Genomic DNA, 25,451 nt, shown 5'->3' on the forward strand with positions numbered 1-25,451 from the left:
CGGCCCACTGATTTCTTTATATGCATAGAAACCTATGCAGCTTTAATGGGACCATAATAATGGGTCAACTAAGCATGTCTTTGGTGCTTCCAGAGTAAAGGCACATAATTTTCACAGCTCACATTCTCCTTGGCCACTACTCTACCCCTACCTTTAAACGCCACCTTTGCCGGTAACGGGCAGACTAGGTGATTGGGCGGTAGCAAGCCCGTTCTGAGAGACCTAGAAATACGCCTGCTCAGCAGCCACACCCTCGCAGCAAAGCTTACTCAGCTGCAGGACCGATGAAGCCATCTGTAAGCAGCCTGGCATTCAGATGCTGAGACGAGTCTGCTTTGTTCCACAGGGGCCAACTGTGGGAAGGCTGGGAAGGCTAAGCAGCCTGCGACGGACCTCCCATAGCAGAGGCAACGTCTGGCTGTACAGACAGTGCAAACCGCTGTATGACTTCAAGCAGACCTGCGCTGTCAGCCAGGAGGCCTGCGAGACAGACCCTGCTTTCAGTCAACAGGGCAAATTCTGGAAGGGCACCGCCAGGAGTGGTGTGCGATGCTTCGGGAAGTCCGTTTCCGCCCCTGCTTTTGCTTTGGATTATACCTCGCCGGCTACACAAAATGCATTTCATGTCAGAAAGTCACCACTAACCCTCTCCGAGAGGCTCACAAGAGGAAAAACACAGATTATTATACCTTTTTTTTTTTGGCAATTTCCCCAAAGGGTGGAAAGACACTGGAATTTTTTTAAGTCATAGGGGAAGAACAACCCTGTTTAAATCCTCTCACCTTCCTCCCGGTTTGTCACGGAGAAGGACTACGCAGCAGGCCAGAGGCAACGTGCGGACGCTGGGGAGGAGCCCAGTCCAGCCGGGAGCCGCTGGCACAGGAGACGTGCCGCTCACCCAGCACTGCCCCCCCGGCTGCCCGCGAAGTAACTGACTTCACTGTATATACGCGACTCTCTACATGTAACCAGTGCGGAACTTCCAGGGGAACCCAGCGACGAGGAGACCCCGTTCTCAGGAGCGGGGGCGCCGGTGAACACTCCCTGGACAGCTGCGAGAACAGCCCTTGCAGCGTGGGCCTTTCCGCGCCTGCCCAGACACTGCTTCTCCCACTGTCCTTTCGTTCTCTCCCCCAAAAGTAATGTCTTTTCAAGTACCGAAAAGGAATGAAGTTCATGTACGTCCCAAGTTTTAATGAAATTGTATTTGTAAAGAAATTTTGTAGTCTAAGTACTGTCAAACAATGTTCAAAACTCCAGCCAGTGACCAGCGGTTGGTATGAGGTAACCCTTGACATTTTGTAAAAGGCCATCCTTGAGAGATTTTTACTTTGATTTCTTAAAAACCAAGACACTACAAAAGTCAATACCTTTTTTGAAGGGGACACCTTGGACTTAAAAAAAAAAAAAAAAAACCTACCTATGGGGGAATAAATATAAATTAATGACTAAAATTGACCGCATTTCAGGGACTTAGCAGGTAAGTCTCACATTACACCAGCTTTGGGACCTTTTAAAATGTGTGAGATGCACAGCGATTCACTGACCCTTCTCTGTGTCCCAGGTAGTGTAACCTGGTAAAGGTAGCTGTCAAAATGCGGGAATGGGAGAAACAGGAGGAACCTCAGCCATCGACTAGTCCAACGCACTCCTCATTGAACAGATGACCCCTAAGCACTCACCTTTGTTAACTCCAGTGCCATGTTTTCAAAATTTCTTTTTGGAACATGTTTTCAGAGTATAATCTCCAGTTTTGCTGTTTCTGTTGCTACAGACAATAAAAGGCATTGGGGGAAGGGATTTCTTTTAACATCCCAGAAACTGCTACAATTATTTGAAATAAGAGCCCTTAACCTTTTTTTATTTTTCACTCTTAATCCAATGGGAAATTTTTTAAAGAAATAAATAAAGCAAGCTCTTAGGCTTCAACTTTAAATAGAAACCTTTATTTACAATGACACCCAAAATGATCAGCAAAACAGTCATAGCTTACCACACAACCATCTCATAAGTTATCCCATGTGGTTTGGAGTCTTTGTGGTGTAAAGAATGATTTAGATTTTTAAAAAGCAACATTTAATGTAAACTTGATTGAAATTGAATTCATTCTCAATACTGCAAGTCAATTCCTGAGAATTTAAATATTGCTCTCAGAATGACATTTCCATCTTCTTCAAAATTCCATATTAGAAAGAAAGAGAGAGAAGGAAAAACAACACCCTGCTCATTATTAAACAGTTTGCCTCGGGCTGAGCAGCCACGCCCACTCCTCGCAGCAGCAGGAGATCTCATGGATCCTAGAGGTTTCGCTATGAATTTCCCACTTGTGAACAAAACCCATGGCTTCTGCAAATAAAAAGGGAACTGGGCAGGCATATGGGTAACTGGTAATGCATTCTATGACTTTCCAGCTGCATCTCTGGATCCAAGAACTTCTGGGACAGCAAGCCAATTCTGTTCTACAGCTCCTCACCCCCTATACCCCCAACTCACCTTAGCAAATACGCTTAAGCAGTCCTGGTGATTGATATTTACACCTTCCCAGCAAGATGCACAATTTAGAAAACGGCATCATAATATGAACATTAACAATTTCTATTTGCTTTTTTAAAGGAAGAAACCTATTATCCCCTTTATATCATTTTGATCTTTAAAAAATATATATATCTTTATCTTTGGATTCAGCAAAAAAGTAGGTATACTGGAAATATCTCACATTCTAAAAGCAGAGAAAAGATTACTTACTTATACTGTTCACCCAACACATACCAAGGTTTAAAAAAGTGGGGGGAGGGGGGTGAGGAGAGGTAGGCAGCAGGAGTACAAAGAATTATCCAAAAAAGATAAAAGGGCAGTAAAGGTTAAAAACAAATTATCTGAAAGACTGCACCTATTAAAAGAAAAAATAAAAACTTTCAGTTTGTACCAATAAAGTGAACACGTAGAAAATATAAAAACTTACAATAAACATGTTTGTCATATAAAAAGGGATGCTGCTGCCATCAGTTAGCACGGAACCAGGACCAAGGGAAAGGATCATAAAACTTTAATTTCTGAAAGTCAGGAAAGGTAAGAGCACCGTTCTCTCTCCCCGCACGCACCAGACTGAACGAGAAAGGTCCGACGCCCCCGGCACAGCTGTCTGCAAAGGCAGGCGCTCTGACTCCGTCCGTCCGTCCGTCCGTCCGTCCATCTGCAGACGGGAGGCTATACTATCTGAAAAGGACGGGCTGTTTCATGGAAGCTGATGGATTTACAATCTTAGATTCATTTTTAACGGGGCAGGCGGGGAGGGGGTGTCACACTCAAATCCACTCTAGTGGTGGTTCTGGAAATACAGATTTCACTCATTTATAAGCAAGTCAAAGAAATTAAATGATCTTACCTTCAGAGGCACCTAGAAAGATTAGCTTCATGTATATGAAATAAAAACTGGCTCTCACTTATTGCTAGGAAATGACGCCAAAGCTAGCTGAGACATTTGAAATTCATAGCTACTACAAAAACCCAATTTCGTTCAATTGTTTGAACCTAATTAACTAAAGCAGACACAGGGAATTACACTGTCTTTTTATCCTATCCCCAACTGACCAGAACAAGTGTCAGGGAGAAGTGACAGCAGGCGGGGGCTTAAGTAGCAGAGGGGGTGAGTGCAAAGGCACTCAGACTGTAGCTCTGAATCGCACAAAACTGACTTCTTGGGACTGAGTCCCTAAGAAATAACCAGGACACTATTCCTGTTCTCAGGGATGGTGAAAGCAACGTGTTAGTGAGCGACGCGACGGCTGAGCAGACACCAGAAACCACACATCAAGGATTCTGCTCCTGAGAGCTCAACGTGGGATTCAGGTCCCAGTAGCCCAAACCTTAGCGCAATCCTCAAATAGACAAAAAGATCCCACATTTAATTAAAAAAAGTTAATTACTATTGTTTAATGTATGGACCGCTTAAATTCCAAGACTCTTTTTTAAATCGAATTGCTTGATCTTTTTAAGTTCTTGACATTTTTTTTCAAAGTTTATTTCCCCATGTTTATTCTTTCCCTCAAAATTAACAAAGTGCTTAGTTCTGGTAGAAGAATTTTTTTTAAAAATTTAAATGTCTACATCTAAACAAATGATCTCTTTAAAAAGCTTTTAGGTTAAGAGACTGGAAAAGAGCGAGGCCTCTAAGGCTGGAGGGAAGGGAGAGCTTTGGGCCTCTGTCCCCGCCCCCAGGCCACAAAATGCAGGGGACGTCTCTTCTGCTTGTAACCTCACCACACTGAGCTTACTGCAATCAACAATGTTAAATATTTAACTTCACAAACTCTATAAAAATGAGTTGTTGTGACCTACAAAAAAGGTATGTACATATTTTACATAATATAATATTTTAAAGGTCATATTTACAAGAGAAAATCTATTCACAGAAACACTGCAAAATTCTGATTCAGAATGCAGTACCTGGCCTTGGGTTTTCTGCAGTTTATTCTCCAAAAGCATTATTGCTCTACCATATAGGCAAAGGGTGACACCAGCACTTTCAACAACAAGAAAATCACAGTTCTTATCCAACAGATTAGACAAAAACCAGGAATGTGGTTCATCATTCCTCAAGACCTCAAGAATATTGCATTTATCCACTACATTCTAAATAAAGTGCACTCGGCGGCACGTTAGCATGTGAAAGTTTGCTACTGCTGCAGTTAAATACTGTCATCTCCCTTTCCCTTCTACAAAGCCATTTGACATCAAGGAATTCCTGGAGGTGAAGTATGACAAAACATTAGGGGCAAATGAAAATCCTAGCTAAGGCCTAAGTCAACCAAGAACAGGGTTGGAGCAACTCAACACTATCATTAAAGGAAGAAAATGCAGAAATTCCAACCCTATGGGACAGAACCACCTGGTGGTGCCAGACACAAACGAAGGCTGGATGATGCTCTTCCTCCATTACTGCAACTAGAGAAACCAGATTTTCTGATCTCTTGATTTTTCCAATGTTCTCCGTTCCATGTCCCACCTACTCTTATCTGAATGACTGGACAGCCAGGCAGACAGAAGGGACAGAGAGTCTTGTGATTACTAACACTCCATTACCTCCAGAACCATATCCATAACAGGGAGAATGCCAAAACTTTTGAATACCATGACACATCAGGAGGGAAAAAGAAAAAGGTAGGTTTCATGCTTCAGCTTTTCAAATCCAGTCCTAGTCAAATGACATCACTTGGAATACCCTTGATGGAGATTCAAAGCTGGTCCTTTCTTCAAAAACAGGTGCCTAGAATGACGACTCTTCACTCCCAATAATCCTAGTGCAGTGTCATTTGTACAGTGATCTTTGGAGGTCCTGGTGTAGACGTCAGCAGTATTTCTGTCAACAACCAGAAGAAACATGCGTGAAACGCTTTGCACAAAAGAATCCGTATGTCTATCCTGATGGCTTGCGACATGGCTCTGGCTGACCGATTCCTCAGACCTCAAATTGCCAAAAGTATCTAACTGCCCAATGCCTTCAAACCAAAAATTTTTTCAATGACTGCATTTTTAGGTTTTACATCCAAGTTAAAAAGCCTACCTAGGATTTTAGATTACAGTTGAAGCTTTGGTTCCTTCCAGAGAACAAGAAAAAACCCCTGAGAAAGGAAGGAATAGACCCCCATACCTGATCGGGGCCCATGGGCATGCCAGACATGGGCATGGAGTTCACATTCATCTGCCCCATGGGACCGCTGCTGCCATTCATGTGCACCATGCTGTACGCCGCAGGACTCCCCTGGTGGGCGAACTGCTGCTGGGGAAAGGAACTGCAAAGGAAGTGTGAGATTACCTCCTGGGTCACTTCAGTAACACAGGACATGCACACAGAGACTACCACCGTTTTGCCAAGTGTCACTGTATTTAGCAAAGAACAACATGAGCGAAGAAACCCCCTGACAGTCTGCCCTCTATTTTTCAAAGCTGTCTGTACTCAATGGTCTCATGGATACGTGCATGGTAGGAAGGATTCACAAAATGGATGAGCCAAATAACACTTTCTAAAATGAACCCAGGCCTTTTGATCTCTCCACTCAAACAGGCTTAACTCAAACATGCGGAGATTTCCTAAACTTTTGGCATAGGATATGAATGACTTAAAAGTCCCTGTTACTCACCTGTTCCTAGCCAGGTTTCCTGATGGCCAGCCCTTCATTTCTGAGGACTGATACACAGGTGCGGTCTGAGGGTGCTGCATCATAGGATTCTGGGAGGGACCCATTCTTGATGACATCATTGCACTGGGAGGACTGGATACTCGACCAAAGGCTGGATCTGGTTGTTGTCCCATCCCTTGGAAAAAGAAAGAAGAAAAAAAAAAATTACAATGCTCAAATGCTACCTCCTCAGACTATTGGCTTTCTATAGTAATTTTAGGCTATTTTTTAAAAGCGGGGGGAGGTGAGAAGTCTAAGACACAAAGTGCTACACGATGCTGCCTGCCGGTTATTCTTGCTTCTCACCAGGATGCCAACTGGAGTGAGAGACTTACTGTAGAAAAACACACTGAGAAGATCACTTGAAGGGCAGTTATTTCCATGAGCTTTCTGTATAAAAGGGACTCCATGTTACCCAACTCACATCACTCTGTCCCTCTTTCGAGGGCAGAAGAGCTGTTGTCCTAGCTGGCAGGAGTGCATTCTAAAATGTAATCTCCCTAGTGGCTACTGCTACCACCCCGAGAGGTATATGCAGTATTGTAATTAACGTCTCAGTCACCAAAACAAGAACTCAAAAGCCCACACAAACACCACTCTCATTGACTCGACCAAGCATCTGGAGACTGCAGAGACATGTTGGGGGGTGAACACCTGGTGGTCTTTCTTGCAAATTAAGACGTGGAGAGCTGGAAAAACAAACCTGAAAAAAAATACTCAATGGTGACAGATCATCTACCTCAATTACAATTACCTGTGCAATGCAGGAGACATTTTTGTTATTTTTAATTAATCTCACTTTTTTGTGAAGAGGGAGTAAACAGTATTTTCATTTGTTTTTAATATGCAACAGAGCTAGTGAATTTCACGTCTTTAGTAAAAGTATCCTCTGAGGCAGACATTTTCACTGTCCAACTTACCGTAGTTTGGTGGGTATGGAAACTGCTGGGGTGGAACCTGTGGAATGGCGGGCCCCGCCAGCACCCCGTCCATGCTGGGGGATGCGGTCACGTTGGGCGGTGGGCTGAAGGCCTGGGTCTGCTGCTGTTGCTGCTGCTGCTGCTGCTGCATCATCATCGCTGCCACCCTCTGCTGTCGGAAGTGATGACTTAGCAGCTCCCTGCTGCGCTGGGCCACCATCTGGGCATTAAGAAAGCCCTGCTAACACCCAGGAAGAATGCAATTATACACATATTTGTGTAATAGCCAGCTGATTTCATGCATACAGTACCCCCTTCTCTGTAATTGCAAAAAACGGGGAAAAGTACAATTCTCATATTGTAAAGGCTTTCTGGCTACTAGAGGAGGTAGGGGATGAAGATGTGCGGAGTAGGGACCTAGAAATTATTTGGGGTCAAGAGACAAAACCAGACAACTGTCAAGCTTTAAAGAGAAAACACCCCTCAAAGTAAGAGGGTATCGAGAGGTGCATTTTGAGGACAAACTTTTCAGAAACTATGACATAAAACTACAAGATGAAAGAGGGCAGACTGAGAGTGTATTAGGGAGAAGGGGATTTGAAACAAGAGGGGAGCAGCAATCTACCCCAGGTCTTATCGTTTCTTTAAACCTTCTGAAAGAGGGGCAGTCGGCAAGGAGAAGCTGTGGGGAGGGAGGTCAGGAGGTGACATGACCAAAGCACTGAACAGGGAAGCTGGCTTGTGCTCCACCAGCTGGGAGAGACCATCTCCAAAGGCAAACTTTCCTTATCTTTTTGGAGGGCACCCTAGCTTAGCTTAACACAGGATGTCTGATTATCAAGAAAATACAGACTTCAAAGTCTGATGCACTGAAAAAATCAGTAGTTCAAAGTGGACCTAAGACACTGAAAACTGGGCATTTTCACAGCTGTTTTTTAATAACAACAATTATGAATATTTCAGACCACGGTAAAGGATTTCATGTTATCATCTGCCTCATTCACATTAAGAAAATACCTTAATTACAGTCTCCACCTTGGACTGGAGGGACAGAACTTTAGTATCATCCCTCCCACTGTGGGAAACAGGTCATCTCGGGTTATTACTGAGAGGAAGATTTACTTTCTTCTTTATAGTTCTTACAATTTCAGGTGTTACCCAGAGAGCATATGGTTTCATAATCCAAACAGAGAAAAGTTTATAGATCATCTTAAATTCCTAAAAAGTGATAGCCGTTTTTACAACATGGCAACTGATCACAAGTAGGAATTAATTTATAAAACACAATTCAGTAGTGTTTATAAAAAAACATCTCCTCTTCTGATTCTTCCCAGTCACCAGCAAGAGAAAAGAATGAGAAAGTGTGATGGGACCATGGGATGGTTTCTTACGCAAGAAACTGGGAATTACTTTATTTAACATTCACTGAAAGCCAACCACAGGCTGCATCAGACTCTGTGCCAGGCAGAGAGCAGTGAAACTGAACATACAGGCACTTGTTCTCACCTGGGAGCTCACCTGGGGCTGCATCATGGGCCTCATCATTGCAGCTGCACCAGCAGTGGGGTTTTCCATTTTCATTTCAAGTGCCTGGCGGCTCTGATTTAAAAACTGGAGAGAAACAGATTAGTTAGGATGCAATGGAACATGTTAATGAGCCCTAAACAGCTTTCCAAATCCTCAGCCCACCCAGTGAAGTCAAGATGATATTTCCAAACCCATTAACATGGTTAAGTCACATCTAAGCTGAACCAGTACACTTCCCACACTTCAAAATGTTCATGCTGAAAAGTTCTGGGCTAGCAAGCATTTGAAACTTTATTGTCTGGCATCAGAAGAAAAACATGAAAGTGTAATTTTGCAACTTAAAAAATATCTACAATAGGAACTCAAAAGATTTATGAAGTCAGATGTTCTCTGGGATTATTTAGGCCACTGGGGAAAGAAACAGCTTTACTTGGTCAGACTAACATTATCTCTTCCCAGATAAATTTCATTGGGAAGAAACGATAAAATGTAAAACGATACCATGAGCACATTAACACAGCATTTCCTGAGCCCTAAACTGACTTTTAGGACTATCCATGCACTAGAAGCATCTCTGGTTCACTGGATTCTAAACTCACTCACGCTTGCCTATTTATATGGTTCATTCTGCCTGGCACTGTAGAACTCAGCACACCCAAGATGTAAACAATGTAAATAAGATTAAAGCATTTCTTGGAGATTAAGCAAAGGATGAGAAAAATATGTCTTATCTTGGCATATTAAAAGAGCTCAAGTTTTAGAAAATATTTAGAAAGCAGAAATTCCATAAAAAGAATGCTGCCCTGGCTGGTGTGGCTCAGTGGATTGAGAGCCGGCCTACAAACCAAAGGGTCACTGGTTCGATTCCCCAGTCAGGGCACACGCCTGGGTTGCAGGCCTGGTCCCCAGTAGGGAGCGTGCGAGAGGTAATCACACAATGATGTTGCTCTTCCTTTCTTCCCCTCTCTAAAAATAAACAAAACCTAAAAAAATCTAAAATTACAAAAAAAAAAATGCTGAAATCAAAATGGCTTAAATAGGCACTGTAGAACTCAGCACACCCAAGATGTAAACAATGTAAATAAGATTAAAGCATTTCTTGGAGATTAAGCAAAGGATGAGAAAAATATGTCTTATCTTGGCATATTAAAAGAGCTCAAGTTTTAGAAAATATTTAGAAAGCAGAAATTCCATAAAAAGAATGCTGCCCTGGCTGGTGTGGCTCAGTGGATTGAGAGCCGGCCTACAAACCAAAGGGTCACTGGTTCGATTCCCAGTCAGGGCACACGCCTGGGTTGCAGGCCTGGTCCCCAGTAGGGAGCGTGCGAGAGGTAATCACACAATGATGTTGCTCTTCCTTTCTTCCCCTCTCTAAAAATAAACAAAACCTAAAAAAATCTAAAATTACAAAAAAAAAATGCTGAAATCAAAATGGCTTAAATATTTTGTTAGTACTATTAAGAACTGTTTTTAAAAAGAGGTTATTTACCTCAAGGACTACAAAGTCATCAAGAAATATTCTTCTCACTCAAGAGCAATCCTCTCTAACACTGACTTTTTAACCTTTTTAACCATTTACAACAGAATGTTCTTATAAAAAGGAATCGAATTCTAGCGTACCACACCCTAACAAGAAACTATCTGCACAAATAAAATGTTACACAGAAATGAAACCAAAAGGAATTTTGCTAGTTGACAAGGGTAGAGAGCCAGTGACAAGAGCTCCGAAGTACAATCTGAAAATGAAGAGGAGGGGGCCAAAGCCCAAGCCACCTCAGCCAAGGGAGAGCATGTGACTGGTTACCTGCTGGCCCTGCAGCCTCTGCTGAAGCTGCATTCTAAGCTGCTTGGGGGTATTGGTCCGAGGTCTCATGATGTTGGCCCTAGGGTGCATTCCCTGGAGAGGAAAACTGCCTTGCTGGTTCACCTGACTCATCATCGAGTTAAAAGACGGTGACTGTCCCTGAAGATTAAAGCCTCCTTGCATTGGAGGCCCCTGTGCTGGATACGTCGGCCCATACAAGGCTGCCTTCTGATCCATCATCACTGCTGCTTCTTGGCCTTGGAAAACATCCTGTTTGGGCTCCAAAGCTTGTCCCTTAAACATCAAACACATAAATGAACTGTGAGGCACATCTGGGAAAGCAACTGACATCAAATGCTCTAAAGGAGGTAAAAAGTAAGTTAATGTATGTGAACAATGACAATGCAGAGTTCCAAAAGCAAAACCAAGTTTATTATCTGAAGTCCCATGAGGGCACAAACCATGTCCCATCTTTTCACAGCTGTGCCCTGGTGGCCTGGCACAAGGTTTCACAAAAATAGACACGGAAATATTTTCTGAGCCCAGTGTCTGCAATATATTAAGTACCTGGAGAAATACTATGCTCAATGAATTCTAATGTAATTTTAAAAGAATGCTGTTGAAGTTTGCAAAAAAGGTGATTTTGGTGGAGGCTTGTAAATTAACAAAGGCTCACTGCCCCTGGAATATACTCACCTAAAGGTAGTCACCCACTACTATTTGTTGGTGGTGGGCAGTATATATTTATAAGAACCTGTTATGTCCCAGGCATCACTTCTACCAAGGATGTGTACAAAATAATGTCCAACATGTGACAGAAATAGTACAAATATTCTGAAGGCATCTTGACCAGTGTGGCTCAGCTGTTTAGGTGACATCCCGCAACGCAAAAGGTCTCTGGTTCGATTCCCAGTCAGGGCACATGGTCCCCGATTGGGGTACATACAAGAGGCAACCAGTTGATGTTTCTCTCCCACTCTTTCTCCCTCCCTTCCCATTGCTCTAAAAATAAATTTAAAATTTTTTTCTTAAATATTCTAAAGGAGGAAAGAGCCTGCCATGCTAAGAAGAACCTGTCAGGTACTGCATTGACCTATATATTCTTATCCACAGACAGAGAATGCCATGTGTGCAGTGCACACCCTCACCGAGGCTTGCCTGGAAGCATACTGGACCCCACTGGCTTTTCTCCCCGCTGCCTTGCCTCTCCGTGAGGGAATTCTAGCCCTCTTCTTTTCTCTCACTACATTTTCTGCTTCGATGTTCTCATCCACTAGCAACAACTGCCAAATATTTTGTCTCTGGCTCAAATGTCTCTGAAGTCTAATTTTACTTATACATATGCCTACTTAACATCTTTACCTAGATGTCTCAGGCATCTCAAACGTAACATGCAGGAAACGGTTGTGATTCCTAATAGCCTCTCACGCAAAAGCCTGACTCTCGTCCAATTTCTCCTGTATTACAATACACGGCATCTCTATTCATCCCGAACTAAAAGCCAGCAATTTCGACTCTTCACATTCTCCCTGAAAAGCATGTGCATGTACATGCACGCTTACATAGTCCACCAAGTCCCATCAGTCTTGCCTCCTTGTCATATGGTGTATTCTTTCCTTCATTCCATTGCCACGACCTTTTCCAAGACACCATTCAGGCTCTTGTAGTAACTGGCATCTGTGCTTCTACACTGTCCCATCACACCAATTCCCTTCTTCAGACAGCAATCTGCAGTATCTTTTTATTCCTGTTATCCTCACTCAAAAACATGCTTACTGATTTTAGAGAAAAAGGGAGGGAGAGAGTGAGAGGGAAAGAAACACTGATGTGACAGAGAAATACTGATTAGCTGCCTCTGACACGTGCCCCAAATGGGGACTGAACTGCAACCCAGGCATGCGCCCTGACTGGGAATCAAACCCGCAACCCTCTCGTTTACAGGACAACACTCCAACCAACTGAGCCACACCAGTTAGGGCTGCCATATGTTTTCATAATGAAAATTTATACAGTAAAAAATACTCTAAGTTTAACGTGGCAGACTGATCATGCACATTTACCAACTTTCTCTTGCAAACCCTACTAAAATAATAGCAAATAATGTAAACGGTATCCACTGAACAACGAGAGTAAGAAAGGCTAACGAGATCCAATTGTTCAGTGGGCACCTGAAAGACAGAAAGGGAAAGGTGAAGCACTGGGTTGGCCAAAAAAGTTGGGTTAGGTTTTTCCGTAAGATTTAGTAGAGCTTAGCTATTTTAATTTCATTCAAAACAATTCTGTTAGATTGTATTATGGCAGCTGTCATATCAGCGTGCTTTAAAAAAAATACCAAAATTGTTGAATTTTTGTGTAGCCATTTTAATATTGAAGATGGAAGAAAATATGCAATATTTTCAGCATAGTATGTTTATTATTTCAAGAAAGGTAAAAACACAACAGAAATGCAAAAGAAGATTTGGGCGGTGTATGGAGAGGGTGCTATAGCATTCAAACATGTCAAAAGTGGTTGGCGAAGTTGCATGCTGGAGATTCCTCACTGGATGATGCTCCATGGTCAGGTATACCAGTTGAAGTTGGGAGCAATCAAATCGAGACCTTGAGATCAATCACTGTTATACAACATGGGAGATGGCTGACATACTCAAAATATCCAAATCAATAGTTATTGGTGAAAAGAAAAATGTCTTTTATTTTATGGGGAAAGAAACCTTATGCGCTTTCTGGCCAACCCAGTAACTCAGAAGAGCAGAGAAACTGAGACCCGTGAGCCTGAAGAGGAAACACACGAGAACTGTGCAGACATCTCCCCCAGAGCTGATGGGAGCCTTCCCTGGGGCAGCAGAGGGTCAGGCACGTGCTCTCACAGGCGGCCGCTCAGGAGTCTGAGTACAGGGCAAGGGGGCCAGCTACCTCCCTTCCCTCAGCCTGCTCCCCAGCTCCACACAGCCGAATAGCTGTGCCTTCTATCTACTCCCCCAAGGGCCTGGATTCAGGGACCCCAAGCACAGCAAAGGGCAGGAGCAGGACAGAGACTGAAAACAGGAAATCTTATATATTTATAACTGCTAATAGAATGTTACACCTTAACGCTATGGGATCATCAACTTGCTTCTCTAGCCCAGCTCCCAAAATGCAACCAGGCAATAAAAAAATTCCAGGCAAGAAATGGAGGACCGTCTCTAGAAAAACCGTGCAGTGAGAGTGGAGGGCAAGGGTGCCAGAAAGTCTACATGCTGCAATTTGCGGAGTCCTTAAATAAGACTGATCCTGCTTTTTAATACATCATTCTTAAATATAAAGAGACAGTTCAGGATCAGCAGATATTTGATGCTGATGCTTCCAACATTAGTGCCTCAAACAAGTACAAAGTAACTTAAAAACAAAGATTAAAAAAACACGTACAGAGAATCAACACAACACCCAACATGTCAACAGACATCCTAGAAAGAAAGAAAAAACAGAAGAGATAACATTATTTTTAAAATGATACAAGAAAATGCCCCCAGTCAAAGGAAGTACCTGTGTGTCTAACACAGCAGAATGAATGAAACAAGACCCATACCAGATAGGGCCTCATGAAACCTCGGAGAGAAGAAAGGTTCCTGAGTAATTCCAAAGGGAACAAATAGGTCTCACACACGCAGAAAAGGGGTCAGACTGGGCAACACTGGATGCCAGAAAAATACAGACTTCTTCCCAGACAGGAAACCACTTTCGACCTAGAATTTAATACACACCCAGGCGTGCAGGGGGTAGGGGGATTTTCAAACATTCAAGGACCTAAAACATTGCATCTCATGCAGCAGAGATGAAGAAGGTAACAGAAATTGTGTTTGAAAAAACCCAAAGAGTAAATCAAAAAGGAAAATGACCTAGGATTCAAGAACTGGGGCACCAACATAGGAGAAGAGTGACAATTACTAATCACCAGACCTGCCTCTCAAGGGCCAAGTAAAACAGAGGGACAGAGGACTATAGGAAAGAAAGAAGGAATTGAAGTGTCTGAACATGTGAAGAAAAAAATAAGAGAAATTTTGTACGTCTGTTGGAGTATCTGGAGAAAAATAGCAGTAAGTGTATAGACAACAAAGCAAATTAAAAAAAAAAGGCAATTATTCCTGGCTGATGTGGCTCAGTGGAGTAAGCACTAGCCTGCAAACCAAAGGGTCACCAGTTAAATTCCCCGTCAGGACACATGCCCGGGTTGCAGGCCAGGTCCCCAATAGGGGGCGTGAAAGAGGCAACCACATATTGATGTTTCTCTCCATCTCTTTCTCCCTCCCTTCCCCTCTCTCTAAAAATAAAAAAATTTTAAAAATCTTTTTAAAAAGGCAATTAACTCTCACACACACACAAAACCCTATACAAACTATACCTGAAATCAGTAATGAGTCAAAATAATGTAAATATCGACTACCTATTCAACAAAAGGTGTAACTATATCAGGGGTATAAAGACAGCCCATGGGTATGTAGGGGCTACAGGGGTGCGAGTGCACATTGGGGCAAGGGGGATAAAAACCAACCCACAATTTATCGGAAATTCCAAATATCCAGTAAATCTTAAAAAATAAAACAATTTTTATCAGCACCAAATGTATTTAACAAGTAAAACCTGATCTGAATTTATAGGAAGAAACACATAATCTCTATATACTCCACTTAGTGTGACTATTTATGTATCTTGCTGCAGAAGCATTAACATGTTTGATCACTGGCTACTGCCCAAAACTATAGTATTGCTCAAGAATCTACCAGGGGTACCATGTAATATGTCATATGCATGTATCATTTACCTTTCTAAAATCCAAAATTCCTAAATCCAAAGCACATCTGACCCCAAGGTTCTAAGATGAGAGACTATGAATGCATCCACTATTATATCAGGAATGCAACAGATACAGAATGAAGTTGATAAAAAGAAGCAGCTCCATAAAGCACAGTACTCAGAAATATCACCAAAGTAAACAGCTGAGTTTCACTACCCCTGAGTGAAGTAAATGACTGTGGTTCCTCAGTAAGTATATTCTATATCACTGTATTTTTAAGTTACAAAGACTACTTTGCTAAAAATAAAAATTAATTTAAAAGGAAAGGTCTCATCACTATCCTGCTTAAAATCTTCCAGGGCTTCCCAATACAGCAGGAAAACCCCAGACCCCTTTAGAGGATGGTTTTGCGGCACCCACCTTTGTCTCTCTAGCATAATCGCATGCCGGTCCCTCTCTGCCCTCTTTCTGGACCCCCCAAGCTCTGTCCTGCTAAAGAACCTTTGAGTTAGCTCTACTTCTTCTGGAATGTTCTTCCCCTAGCTGTTTGCAGAGCTGGCCCCTTCTCTTCCTTCAGGTGTTAGCTTATATGTCATCTCCCCAGAAAAAAGTCTTCCTGGCCATTCAAGTAAGTCCCCAGTTATTCTTTACTTCATCATCCTGAATCTGAAAACACAAGCGTTTTAAAACTAAAGAACAAAACTACAAACTCCCACTAAAAAGAAACTAGAAAAAGTATTTGCAATATATTAGATAAGTTAATAGTCACCCTTCAAATCACAGCTCAAACAAGACTTTTTAGAGGAAAAATTTGACATTCCATGCCCATTAAGAAAAGGCCCCTCTATGATACAGTTTCACAGTATTACATGCCTCTTCTCAAAACTGCTATCACACCATGCCTACTTCCAACTGCGTGGTTCCTTGCCTGATGTCTGCCCTGCCCAGTGGGAGGCACGTTTTGGGAGCAGGAACTAATTTGATCACTATGACTCCACAGCCTCTAATAAAAGACTGACTGGCACATAGAAGACAAATATTTGTTAAGTGAAAGAATCAACAAATAAATCAATAACGAAACATAAAGTATTGTTGCAAATAAAATAAAAATCCCATCAGAAAACTACTTCAAAACATTTAAATGGCCAAAAAATGAAGAATATGTTCAATCTTGCAAATCAAAGACATGCAATTTAAAACAAGATTCCAGTTGCCCACCCGCCTGGCAAAGATTTAAGAGAACGATCACGCACAGCAGTGGTTCTGTGACTTGCTCATTCACACCATGTATTTTGTGCACATCTGCTCCCCAACAAGGACTGAGAAACCCTTAAGGATCTCTCCTGCTTATCACTGAATGCACAAACCCAACCAGCCTCCCACTCCACACCCTTTCAATCGCACAGTCACTACAAAACATACCCCATTTTGCCGTGGGTAAAGTGTACCCACATTTTTGTGCATGCTATACACAGGGTTGTTATACCCATGGTATGTAATCATTATACTCATGTATGATGCGTTATTTTTCCCTAAAAATTTTAGGCAAAAAAGTGCTCATTATACACAACAAAATATGGTGCCTGTTTCAAACACACAGATTTGTGAATAGTGTGTTTTCATAAGGATGCACAAGTAACTATGAATAGATGATGGTGCTGGGATAATCACATATTTACCGTTATAGATGGGTTTTGTTTAACATAATAAAAAGCTTCCTCCTCAGAATACACATCATTGGCTAGGCAGTAAAGAGAGGTAATTATAAAAATAAAGACTCTTATGTAAACTGTAATTTAAAACTTTTTAAAAATAAGTAAAATAAAAATGAGAACTCTTAATTAGCATAAGTAAAAAGCATCATTTTTAAAACTACATGGTTATTTTATTGGATCATTTCTATGGTTGCCTAAAATTTAACACCTTTATAAAATGATAGGTTGCTGGAAGTAGCATCACTTCTAATAAAGCGTATTTTCTCAATTTAATGCTGGTATACATGAAGGCAGAAACAGAAAAGACGACAGCCAGCCTTGTGCACGGCTCCCGAGATGTGCACGCATACAATTCTTTCTCTCCGTCCCTGCTACCTACCTGATTCACAAGTTCAGGGATGCCCAGAGCTCTGTCAATTTCTTCTAAGCCTGTGGCATCGGTGTTGCTCAAGAGAGTGTGCAGTTGGTCCAGTAATGCTCTTTCATCATTCTGTCCTTCTATGTTAGAAGGTGGCCCAAGGAGATCATCCAGGGAATTCCTAAGAAGTGGCCTAAAAAGAGACTTGCAATCAATCTCAATGGTGCTTTTCCTCTTAAAAAAATAATAAAAAAATAACCACATGCAATATTTTAATGTGCAAAAATAACTTAAACACTGTAAGAATAAATAATGAACTAGGTAACAGAGTCTAGCAAATGGTATCAACTTAAATTTAAGGCCCACAATTTAAACTCACCAGGCCATCTTCAACCACCGTATTTAGCTTAGGCCTCACCTCTCCCACCACCAAAATCTAACTGTTAGACCCCCAGGTATTTGAAGCATAGCAGAGAAGGAGGGGTGCAATTTTCAAGATCCTACAAGACTAGAGGTGGAAATAGTCAAGTAAGTTGAGAGGAAAAGAAAAAAAAAACAGGAAAAAGGACAGCAAGGTTGCACTATCAATGAACAAAGCCTGGGAATCTCCTAAAATAACTTTTTGTTACACTTGGCCCACAGAGCTCATGTACTGATGAGCACAATACAAACGCCCACAGCAAGGTGCCCCAGGACTCCAACACATGACAAAGGCATGGAGCTAGACATTTCTCCTACCTCAGAAAAATCCAGTGATGAAACTATTTGTTCTCTACTGGGTAGAGAAGCACTCAAGTTAATAAATTCACGTGATCATATCACTGACTACTCAATAGATCAATTCCTTTTTTCTTAGCTTAATTTATTATAACATTCAGGTTAGAACTGACATTGACAGGCAGCCGCCTCCACGCAAATGACTTACTGGCCACACTAAAGAAAAATGAAATATAAACATAATCCACAATCGTTCTTTTACAAAAAAAGAGTGCTATAGTTCACCATCACCAACATCCCTAAAATGTCTTTTTAAAAATGGTGGAAGACTTATCCAATCCTGAAAAACTAACTTTCCATAAAAACTAGACTTATCTTCTGAACACCATTTATCTTGTAAAAACGGTACAAATGTACCGCCTCCTCACGGAGGAGGATTATTACATCGAGAGACAGCTACCTCGGAGAGGCTCTCGGGTCTGACCTCTCAGGAGTCCTGGCAGCTGAACCACGCAGCTCCGTTTCCTCCCTCTCCCGCGAGAGCCACCATCACGGCCTCGCCTCGGCCTCGTTTTCACATACAACTATCCAGGAAATGCCCAGGTGCCCGCGAAGTACCTAATTTCAGAGAGTCTGCCTCGTTCTCTTTCAGGCTTGTTCCTGTGCTCTGATCATTTTCTGGATAATCCAATGCTAACATTTTCTACAGAGCCACATAATAAACCCCCACCTGTTTTGAGCCCCATGAAGGCTTTGTTCCATGGACAACATGCCGTCTGGCCAGGAACCCGGTTGGTTCGATGGTGCTGCTTGGCCGTAAGGACCAACACCCATTCCCATGGGAATTTCACCAGGCCCTGGGGGAACAAGAAAGAATAAATTTTTAAATAATCCAATAGCAAAATTTACCCCACAACATCTAATTTTCTTTTGCTATGAAGGGGATGCTTACGCATTTGAAGCATCTGCTGCTGCTGCTGCTGCTGCTGTTGCTGCTGCTGTTGTTGCTGCTGCTGCTGCAACATTGGTCTTGCACCTGGAATGCTATTGGACCGAAGAGGCAAGGTGGGCATCGAGCCACCCAACGTAGGTCTGGGTAAAGAAGCATTATAATCCACTCCTGGTCTTCCCATGGAGGGTGAGCTCATAGGTTCCATTCGGCCGGCCTTTGAGTTTGGTAAGCCCCAGTCTCCCACAGAAGGAGCCTGATTCACGGTCACATTTCTGTTTGGCCCACCTACAACAGGTAGAAATGGTTGGGTCTTCTCCATAGTATAATGAAATCTATCTTGTATCATATAGATATGATCATTTATACACAACATCAGCCATGTCCAAAAAAAACAAAAAAAGTGCTTTATCATCCTAAGAATAATTTATGGGCTACTATGTGTTCATTACAGGTTAGAAAATGTCTGAGACCGAAAGCCTCCTTAAGAGTTTAAATAACCAAGACACAGAATAAATGAAGCAAATAATTATGAAAGAAACATTATGCTACTTTTATTCAAAAACCTATTACATGAACCAAGTTCTTTAAATGGCTTTAGGTGTTCAATTTGCTTTCCCCAAAAGAGAATTTTATTCACAAATACTAATTAGAAATAACATACCCATATTTGAACCATAGTTTTCCTGACTATCCATCATTCTTGGATTCCCAGCCAACACAGGCTGCTTTGGTAACATGGGGAAAGCGCTGATATTCTTCACTGGAGGACTTGAGCCGACAGAAACAGGGCTGTCCAGAGACACTGCTCGGTTGTAGGGAGGCCGAACGGGCTGCACAGACTGTGGACTCCTCAACCCTGTTGAAACACAGAAGCACAATACATGCAGATATCCTCTGATGATTCAGTGCATAAGGAATCAAATAAAAGGCATGATAAAGCTAATACCACCCACCCAAGAATGTCTTTCTTACTAAAACAAACACTATCTTCCTTTACAACATAAACTCTAAGTACAAAAAAAAAACAAAAAAAAAAAAACCACCACCACCCAACCTCATATTCCAAACAAAGTAGAAACAAGAGTCTCAGTGTTGGCTGAAGTAACGGGCAGTGACTTGTAGCCTGATGTGGTTAATTCCTATTCTGCTTCACTTAATACTGAAAATATTACCAATGTTTCAAACTCCTGAAGGTTCTTCCCATATGTCTACTTATTAAATGGCTTCTGTTTAAAATTTTACAATGAAGTGTAACCAGATCTATTGCCTTCTAATCAAACAAGAAATAAACCATTCAGATAATTGTGAATTATTGTTTTTCAACTGATATATATAATATATCTTTATTAAAATGATAGACAAGTAAAGACAAGGCTACAGAAGAGGCTAGGTAAGAACTGGCAAACACCAAAGGAGAAAAGTCTCATAGTGACAGGACAAGACGCGGTGAGGGTCAGAGGACAGGTTTCGAGCTACAGTTGTGGCTGCCCTCTACTCCAGTTCTCTGTGCCTGGAGAGATACATGGCCTCACAGCCACTCCTCGTCTGGACCAACCAAAGATTAACATTTTCCTGTAAGTGCTGTGACTACTAACACCATTAGTTAGAAATGGGAAATTTTTTAAAAGTAGGAAAATGTCCCACAAGTTTTTTTTAAAACACATGGTTACAAATTAGAGTAAGAAACTGAGAGGCAGAATACGCATTTTGATGTCCTATATGCCAGCTGGACCCTTATTCTTAATGTTACAGTACATACAAGTGCACAGAAAAGTCTAAAAAACAGCAAGAATAAAACTCAATCTTTCTTACCCAAAGAATTAGTTCCGTGAAGCACCTGTTGCTTGGTTCCCAAATTACTACCATTTGTGGACATAGAATTATTGTAAAAGTCAGAACTAGTCAGATCCCCAAGAATAGCATCTAGGTTATCCAAATCTCCAGGTCCCTGAAAGTAAAATTTTAAAAATTAACCTGTGTGCATGACTAGATAAGTACCTGAAATAATTCCCTGCTTAAAGGCTGGCAAATTATGACCCCACCTTGTCTTCTTCCTTGAAAGAACAGTTCAAACTACTAAGATAAATCCCTGGGTTTAGAAGTGCTTTCTAAGGGATATTTCCCGAATTTACCTTAGACGTTTAATTCTCAAACCGTAGGATATTTTCCAGCTAACATTAACCAGAATCATTAGCAGACAGAGATGTCTGCATACATAATTTCTGAAAACAAGTACAATTAATACTAAAAGCAACCAGCTGATGTTCAATATGATATTCATAGGCATGCTTTAAAAGGGGCTTTTGATCAATAAATTTAGAGAATACTAGCTTAAACAAAGTTAAACACACATCCCAACAGTGGGACTCCTCCAAGACTTTAATTTTCTCAAGCACATATTAATGTCTCCCAGAAGTGCTCCTCAAGCAAATTTGGAACGTGCTTATAAAGAATGTGATTGTGTACATAAAATCTGATTTTAAATAAAGTCACATTTGCTATTGCTTAATACAAAAGTGCCCCCTCAACAAGTTTCTATCATACCCTTAATGACCTCATCTGCTCATTCCAACAGTAAACACACCCATGAGAAATTTCAAATTGGCTACTAACAAGTCAGTCACATTTTAAAGCATATACATGTGATAATTCAAAATTGCATAATACGCCTTACTGATGCCCCCCAAAAATCACAAAGAAATGACAGCTCAAGATTAACTTCCATTATATAAATCTACAACAGAAGATAAGAATTTATGTAAAAAACATTGTCTTTCTAACACAGAAATGCAATGATGAAGCAATGACAAAGCTGGAATGTAGAGAGAACAGATTACCTCTTCATTTGCTTCTGTCTTAATTTTAGCGTCCTTCTCTTGACTCGAGCTGGGAACAGCGGAGCTGCTGCACTGACTCATCTTGTTGTCCACGCCCTCCACCTTGGGTTGCAGTTCTTTAGAGAGTGTGTCACTGGGGTCATCCCTGTCCAGCAGGTATCTAAGTAGGGCATTATTTTCCTTCTTCTTAGGACTTAGTTGCTCCTGCTTGACGTTACCTTCCACACAAAATGCTGTACTACTAGTGTCTTTCCCAGTGGCTTCTGCAGTAATCTTGGCTACTTCGGCTGGTGAGTTCCCATTCTGCAGCAACTTGTGCAAAATCCGGTGCTTCTCTTGTAGCAGTGACCCATGCATATTGGATGTGGAGGACACTCCAGATGTTGAGGAGGAGACCCCAGAGGGGCTGGTCACACTAATGGAAGAGTCTTTACAACTTGAATCCAGGGGAGAGTTGGTCAAAGAGGAATGACCCCGCTCATCAGAAGAACAGGTAAGTAACTGCAGTAATTTTTTATGGCCTTTGCTCTCCAGAGGGCCCCGTTGATTCTCTGACCCTTCGACAGTGCTCTCCTTACTGTCTTTGTCACTGAGGTGATCCCTGCTATTTGACTGACACACTGAACTCTCCACTGGATTCTGGTCACAATACAAGCCTAAGGGACTCTTCGAATCCTGGCTGTTCACTTTATTTGGTTGAGTTATATTCATATTGGGAGAGCTGTCCAATTTGGGGCCTGGTGAAGACAGAGTAGATAAGAGAGATGTCCCCACGCCTTCACTGATAGCTTGAAGGGCACTGAGAGAGCTGCTGGAAAAGCTGTGGCTCCCTGTGTTGCCAGAAGACCCCATGGGAGAGTGCACGCCTGAACGTGGAAAAAAATGAGGAAAAGAATTAGACTACCACATGCTATAACAAAAGAGCACTTAACTCTTCAGAGTGTCTATTATAAAATGAATTAACTTCACAACAATTACAGTGGTATGGAAAGAAAAGAATACGGAAAAAGAAAACGCCACCAGAAATACCTGCAGCAGGAGAAAACTGATGTGAGGCCATCTTCGGACTCCCACGATTACGAGGAGAAATCATGATACTCTGCTGGCTGGAGCCAAGACCAGGACTCCCATGGGGGGGGCTGCTCATGTTGAGACCATAGCTGTTGTTCTGGTAGGAAGGCGGTGACTGCATGGCTGGCCCAGGGTTCACTGCAGCTATGTTACCGGAAGCCCCGTACCTAGCTCCACTCATTTGCCCTGTGGTGCTGGGGTCAGCCAAGCCATACGTCCTGCTATTCAGCATCTGTATTCCTTGGTTTGGTGACATACTCATGCCACCTACCGAACTATTACATCCAGCCACTGGAGGTCTAATGCCTTGTCCAACAGGATTTGGGTTTGGTCTGTACCCATTCTGTTCCCTGCAAACAAAGAAAAAAAAAATTATAGGAATGCATTAAAGCCCTGAATCAGATTTTTTAAAAAGGATGAAGTACCCAGGAGTTTAACTCCTTGGGCGTCATTCTGATACCAAGTAACAATACCAATCTAGATACTGATCAATTAATTATTAGCCTAATAACATACTTTTTAATAAGCCACAAAATCTAAATGAGTGATGCCACCACAGGACTGTGAATGGCCAAAAGCTATGTTAACGGGAATCCCGCCCAGCAGGGCTTTACCAGAGTTGCCATCTATCCAGGGGGTTACCCAGGAGGGGCCTGCCGACTACTCAAGATAATCAGAGTCAACTTTGTGTTGTTACCATTAGCAACAGCAACAGTAACTATTCTTAGTCTACCTTCAAATTTCAAATTCAATCCTTAAAGCAATGTGATATATCACTAGAAATGAAAAGCAACAGAGGTAGTCAGATTTTATATGCTCTTTTATCCAACAGCCTTCCCATTTCCTAGATTTCCCAGGAAGTAATTATTTAATGAAGAAATACCCATTTTCACTTAAAAATATAACCTTAAAGAAAACATATTGTAATCTAGGAATCTAAACTCACTTTGGCAAATCTGACATCCTTTTTGCTTTTAGTCTTGCTAACTTCCTCTTTTTACTCTAATAACAAAGCACCCTGCGAACGCCACTGCACTTCAGATGAGAACACACAGGAACCTATCATTACCTCTGAAGAAAGTGGGTGGAGACAAAGCCATGCCGATCATTAGTTACCGGATTTCGGAAGAGTTTGCTTTTTGTCTGTGCCGTCACTATAGTCCCATCAGCCAAAGAGAATCGATACACTGGAGTTTCTGCATGGCCGTGAATATAAGCTGTTGGGGAAAACATCCCATTACTAACAGCTACAACTGCAAACAGATACATATAGGAGGGGAAAGAAATACATTTCAAATGCAACATTTTCAAAATCCAGATGAAAGATTGGACCTGCACCAAAATTATGAACAAGCTAAACTAAAATGCTCAAAATGCATTTTCCTACCCCACACACACCAAACATCGAATACAGTCATGTATATAATCACTGCTTTACAATACACCAAACATGACAACAAACAGTATCAAGAATTAACCTTGAAATTCTTTACCTTCTTGATAGTGACGTTTTTGGGACCATGATTGCCCATCATTATGACTAAAAAATCTCTGGATACACCTTCGGATTGTATCTTCAAAGCCGGGCCTCATAGAGGATCTCAGTGAATTTGTATCTATGTTGACAAGTTTTCCTATTAAATAGAAAATAAAAATTAAAATCCAACCTGCAAGTATTTACATGATGCACACTACATGACTTAGCACTAAAAAATAAAATACACTAAATCTTTGTTCTACCTTCTCTGATCCAAATTTCTGCTATATCCAGAGCTTTCTTCTTGAAGGGCAGAGTCCTACAGGAAACTCTTAAATTAAATGTTGGCTGTAAGTGTGTATAACACAATTCCTTTTACTTTCTTAATGTACAGAAAATACGTCCAGATAACCTGAGGTTCATTTTCATTTAAAGGGAAAAAAAAACCAGTAACAGTAAAACTGTTCATACCTGAAGACACTGCCTGCGAAACTATGAAGCAAGAGAAAATACCTGCCTAAACAGCTGGCACGAACACTTCTCCCCATCTCAGAGGTGACTGCATTTGTTAGACACCTAAAATCTAAACTAGGAGGGTTACCCATTCATGGCCACAAATCTGGAAGTTTCTGACAACTTTTGCTTAACGTCAAATACACTGAAGAAACAAAATACATATGACTCAAAAATGCTGTAAAATTAAAGTAGGTTTCATGAAGACAGTCCTTAAAAATTGGCTAGGCCTTCTCAAGTTCTGAGCAGTACCAGGTAGATTGCAAGAAAAAAACTCCTTACCCAAAGTGGCCAAAAAAAAACCCCAACAAGAATAAAAGTGGCTGATCCATTTTCAAAAAATAATTGGTATGACATGAAAGCACCAGCTTTGTGCAATACAAGAAATACTGGGCAAACACTAATCACAAGGACTTAAGGAACCCAAATTGCCTGCAATGATCTCAAGAGTCTTTCTACTGCGGTGAGCCTTGCCAATCTACAGAATATTTAAATTGCATTTAGAAAATGCAAAATAATTAGTGACAATGTCCAGGGCAAAAACTTTGTGACCAACACCCACAACACGGATTTCTGTGACAAAAATGCAACATGGTACAAAAAAAAAGAG

The 25,451-nt window shown here is 41.5% G+C and overlaps 2 protein-coding genes across 10 annotated transcripts in view; one reads left to right on the forward strand and one right to left on the reverse strand.

Annotated features, from left to right (window-relative positions):
- SULF2 (sulfatase 2) overlaps positions 1–1,346 on the forward strand; it is a 99,723-nt gene extending 98,377 nt beyond the window's left edge. For all 3 annotated transcript variants that reach the window (XM_045833149.1, XM_045833148.1, XM_045833150.1), the window contains exon 21: positions 347–1,346. In XM_045833149.1, coding sequence (XP_045689105.1) covers positions 347–377 — 31 coding nt within the window. In that variant the 3' untranslated portion in view covers positions 378–1,346. The remainder of the gene's footprint in view (positions 1–346) is intronic.
- Positions 1,347–1,924: 578 nt separating this feature from the next.
- The window catches only part of NCOA3 (nuclear receptor coactivator 3), a 96,762-nt gene continuing 73,235 nt past the window's right edge, over positions 1,925–25,451 (reverse strand). For 2 of the 7 annotated variants that reach the window (XM_045833142.1, XM_045833140.1), the window contains 15 exons: positions 24,345–24,485; positions 23,921–24,068; positions 22,810–23,201; positions 21,781–22,646; positions 20,756–20,891; positions 19,605–19,799; positions 18,944–19,228; positions 18,722–18,848; positions 17,296–17,467; positions 10,431–10,724; positions 8,606–8,710; positions 7,100–7,340; positions 6,141–6,315; positions 5,651–5,792; positions 1,925–5,359 (listed from right to left, as the gene is read on the reverse strand). In XM_045833142.1, coding sequence (XP_045689098.1) covers positions 5,348–5,359; positions 5,651–5,792; positions 6,141–6,315; positions 7,100–7,340; positions 8,606–8,710; positions 10,431–10,724; positions 17,296–17,467; positions 18,722–18,848; positions 18,944–19,228; positions 19,605–19,799; positions 20,756–20,891; positions 21,781–22,646; positions 22,810–23,201; positions 23,921–24,068; positions 24,345–24,485 — 3,431 coding nt within the window. In that variant the 3' untranslated portion in view covers positions 1,925–5,347. The remainder of the gene's footprint in view (positions 5,360–5,650; positions 5,793–6,140; positions 6,316–7,099; positions 7,341–8,605; positions 8,711–10,430; positions 10,725–17,295; positions 17,468–18,721; positions 18,849–18,943; positions 19,229–19,604; positions 19,800–20,755; positions 20,892–21,780; positions 22,647–22,809; positions 23,202–23,920; positions 24,069–24,344; positions 24,486–25,451) is intronic. The other 5 variants (XM_045833147.1, XM_045833145.1, XM_045833144.1 and 2 more) reach the window with 5 other exon arrangements.

Source organism: Phyllostomus hastatus, unplaced genomic scaffold (assembly GCF_019186645.2).
Source record: "Phyllostomus hastatus isolate PE091 unplaced genomic scaffold, TTU_PhHast_1.1 phas_contig_17, whole genome shotgun sequence".
Classification (NCBI taxonomy): Eukaryota; Metazoa; Chordata; class Mammalia; order Chiroptera; family Phyllostomidae; genus Phyllostomus; species Phyllostomus hastatus.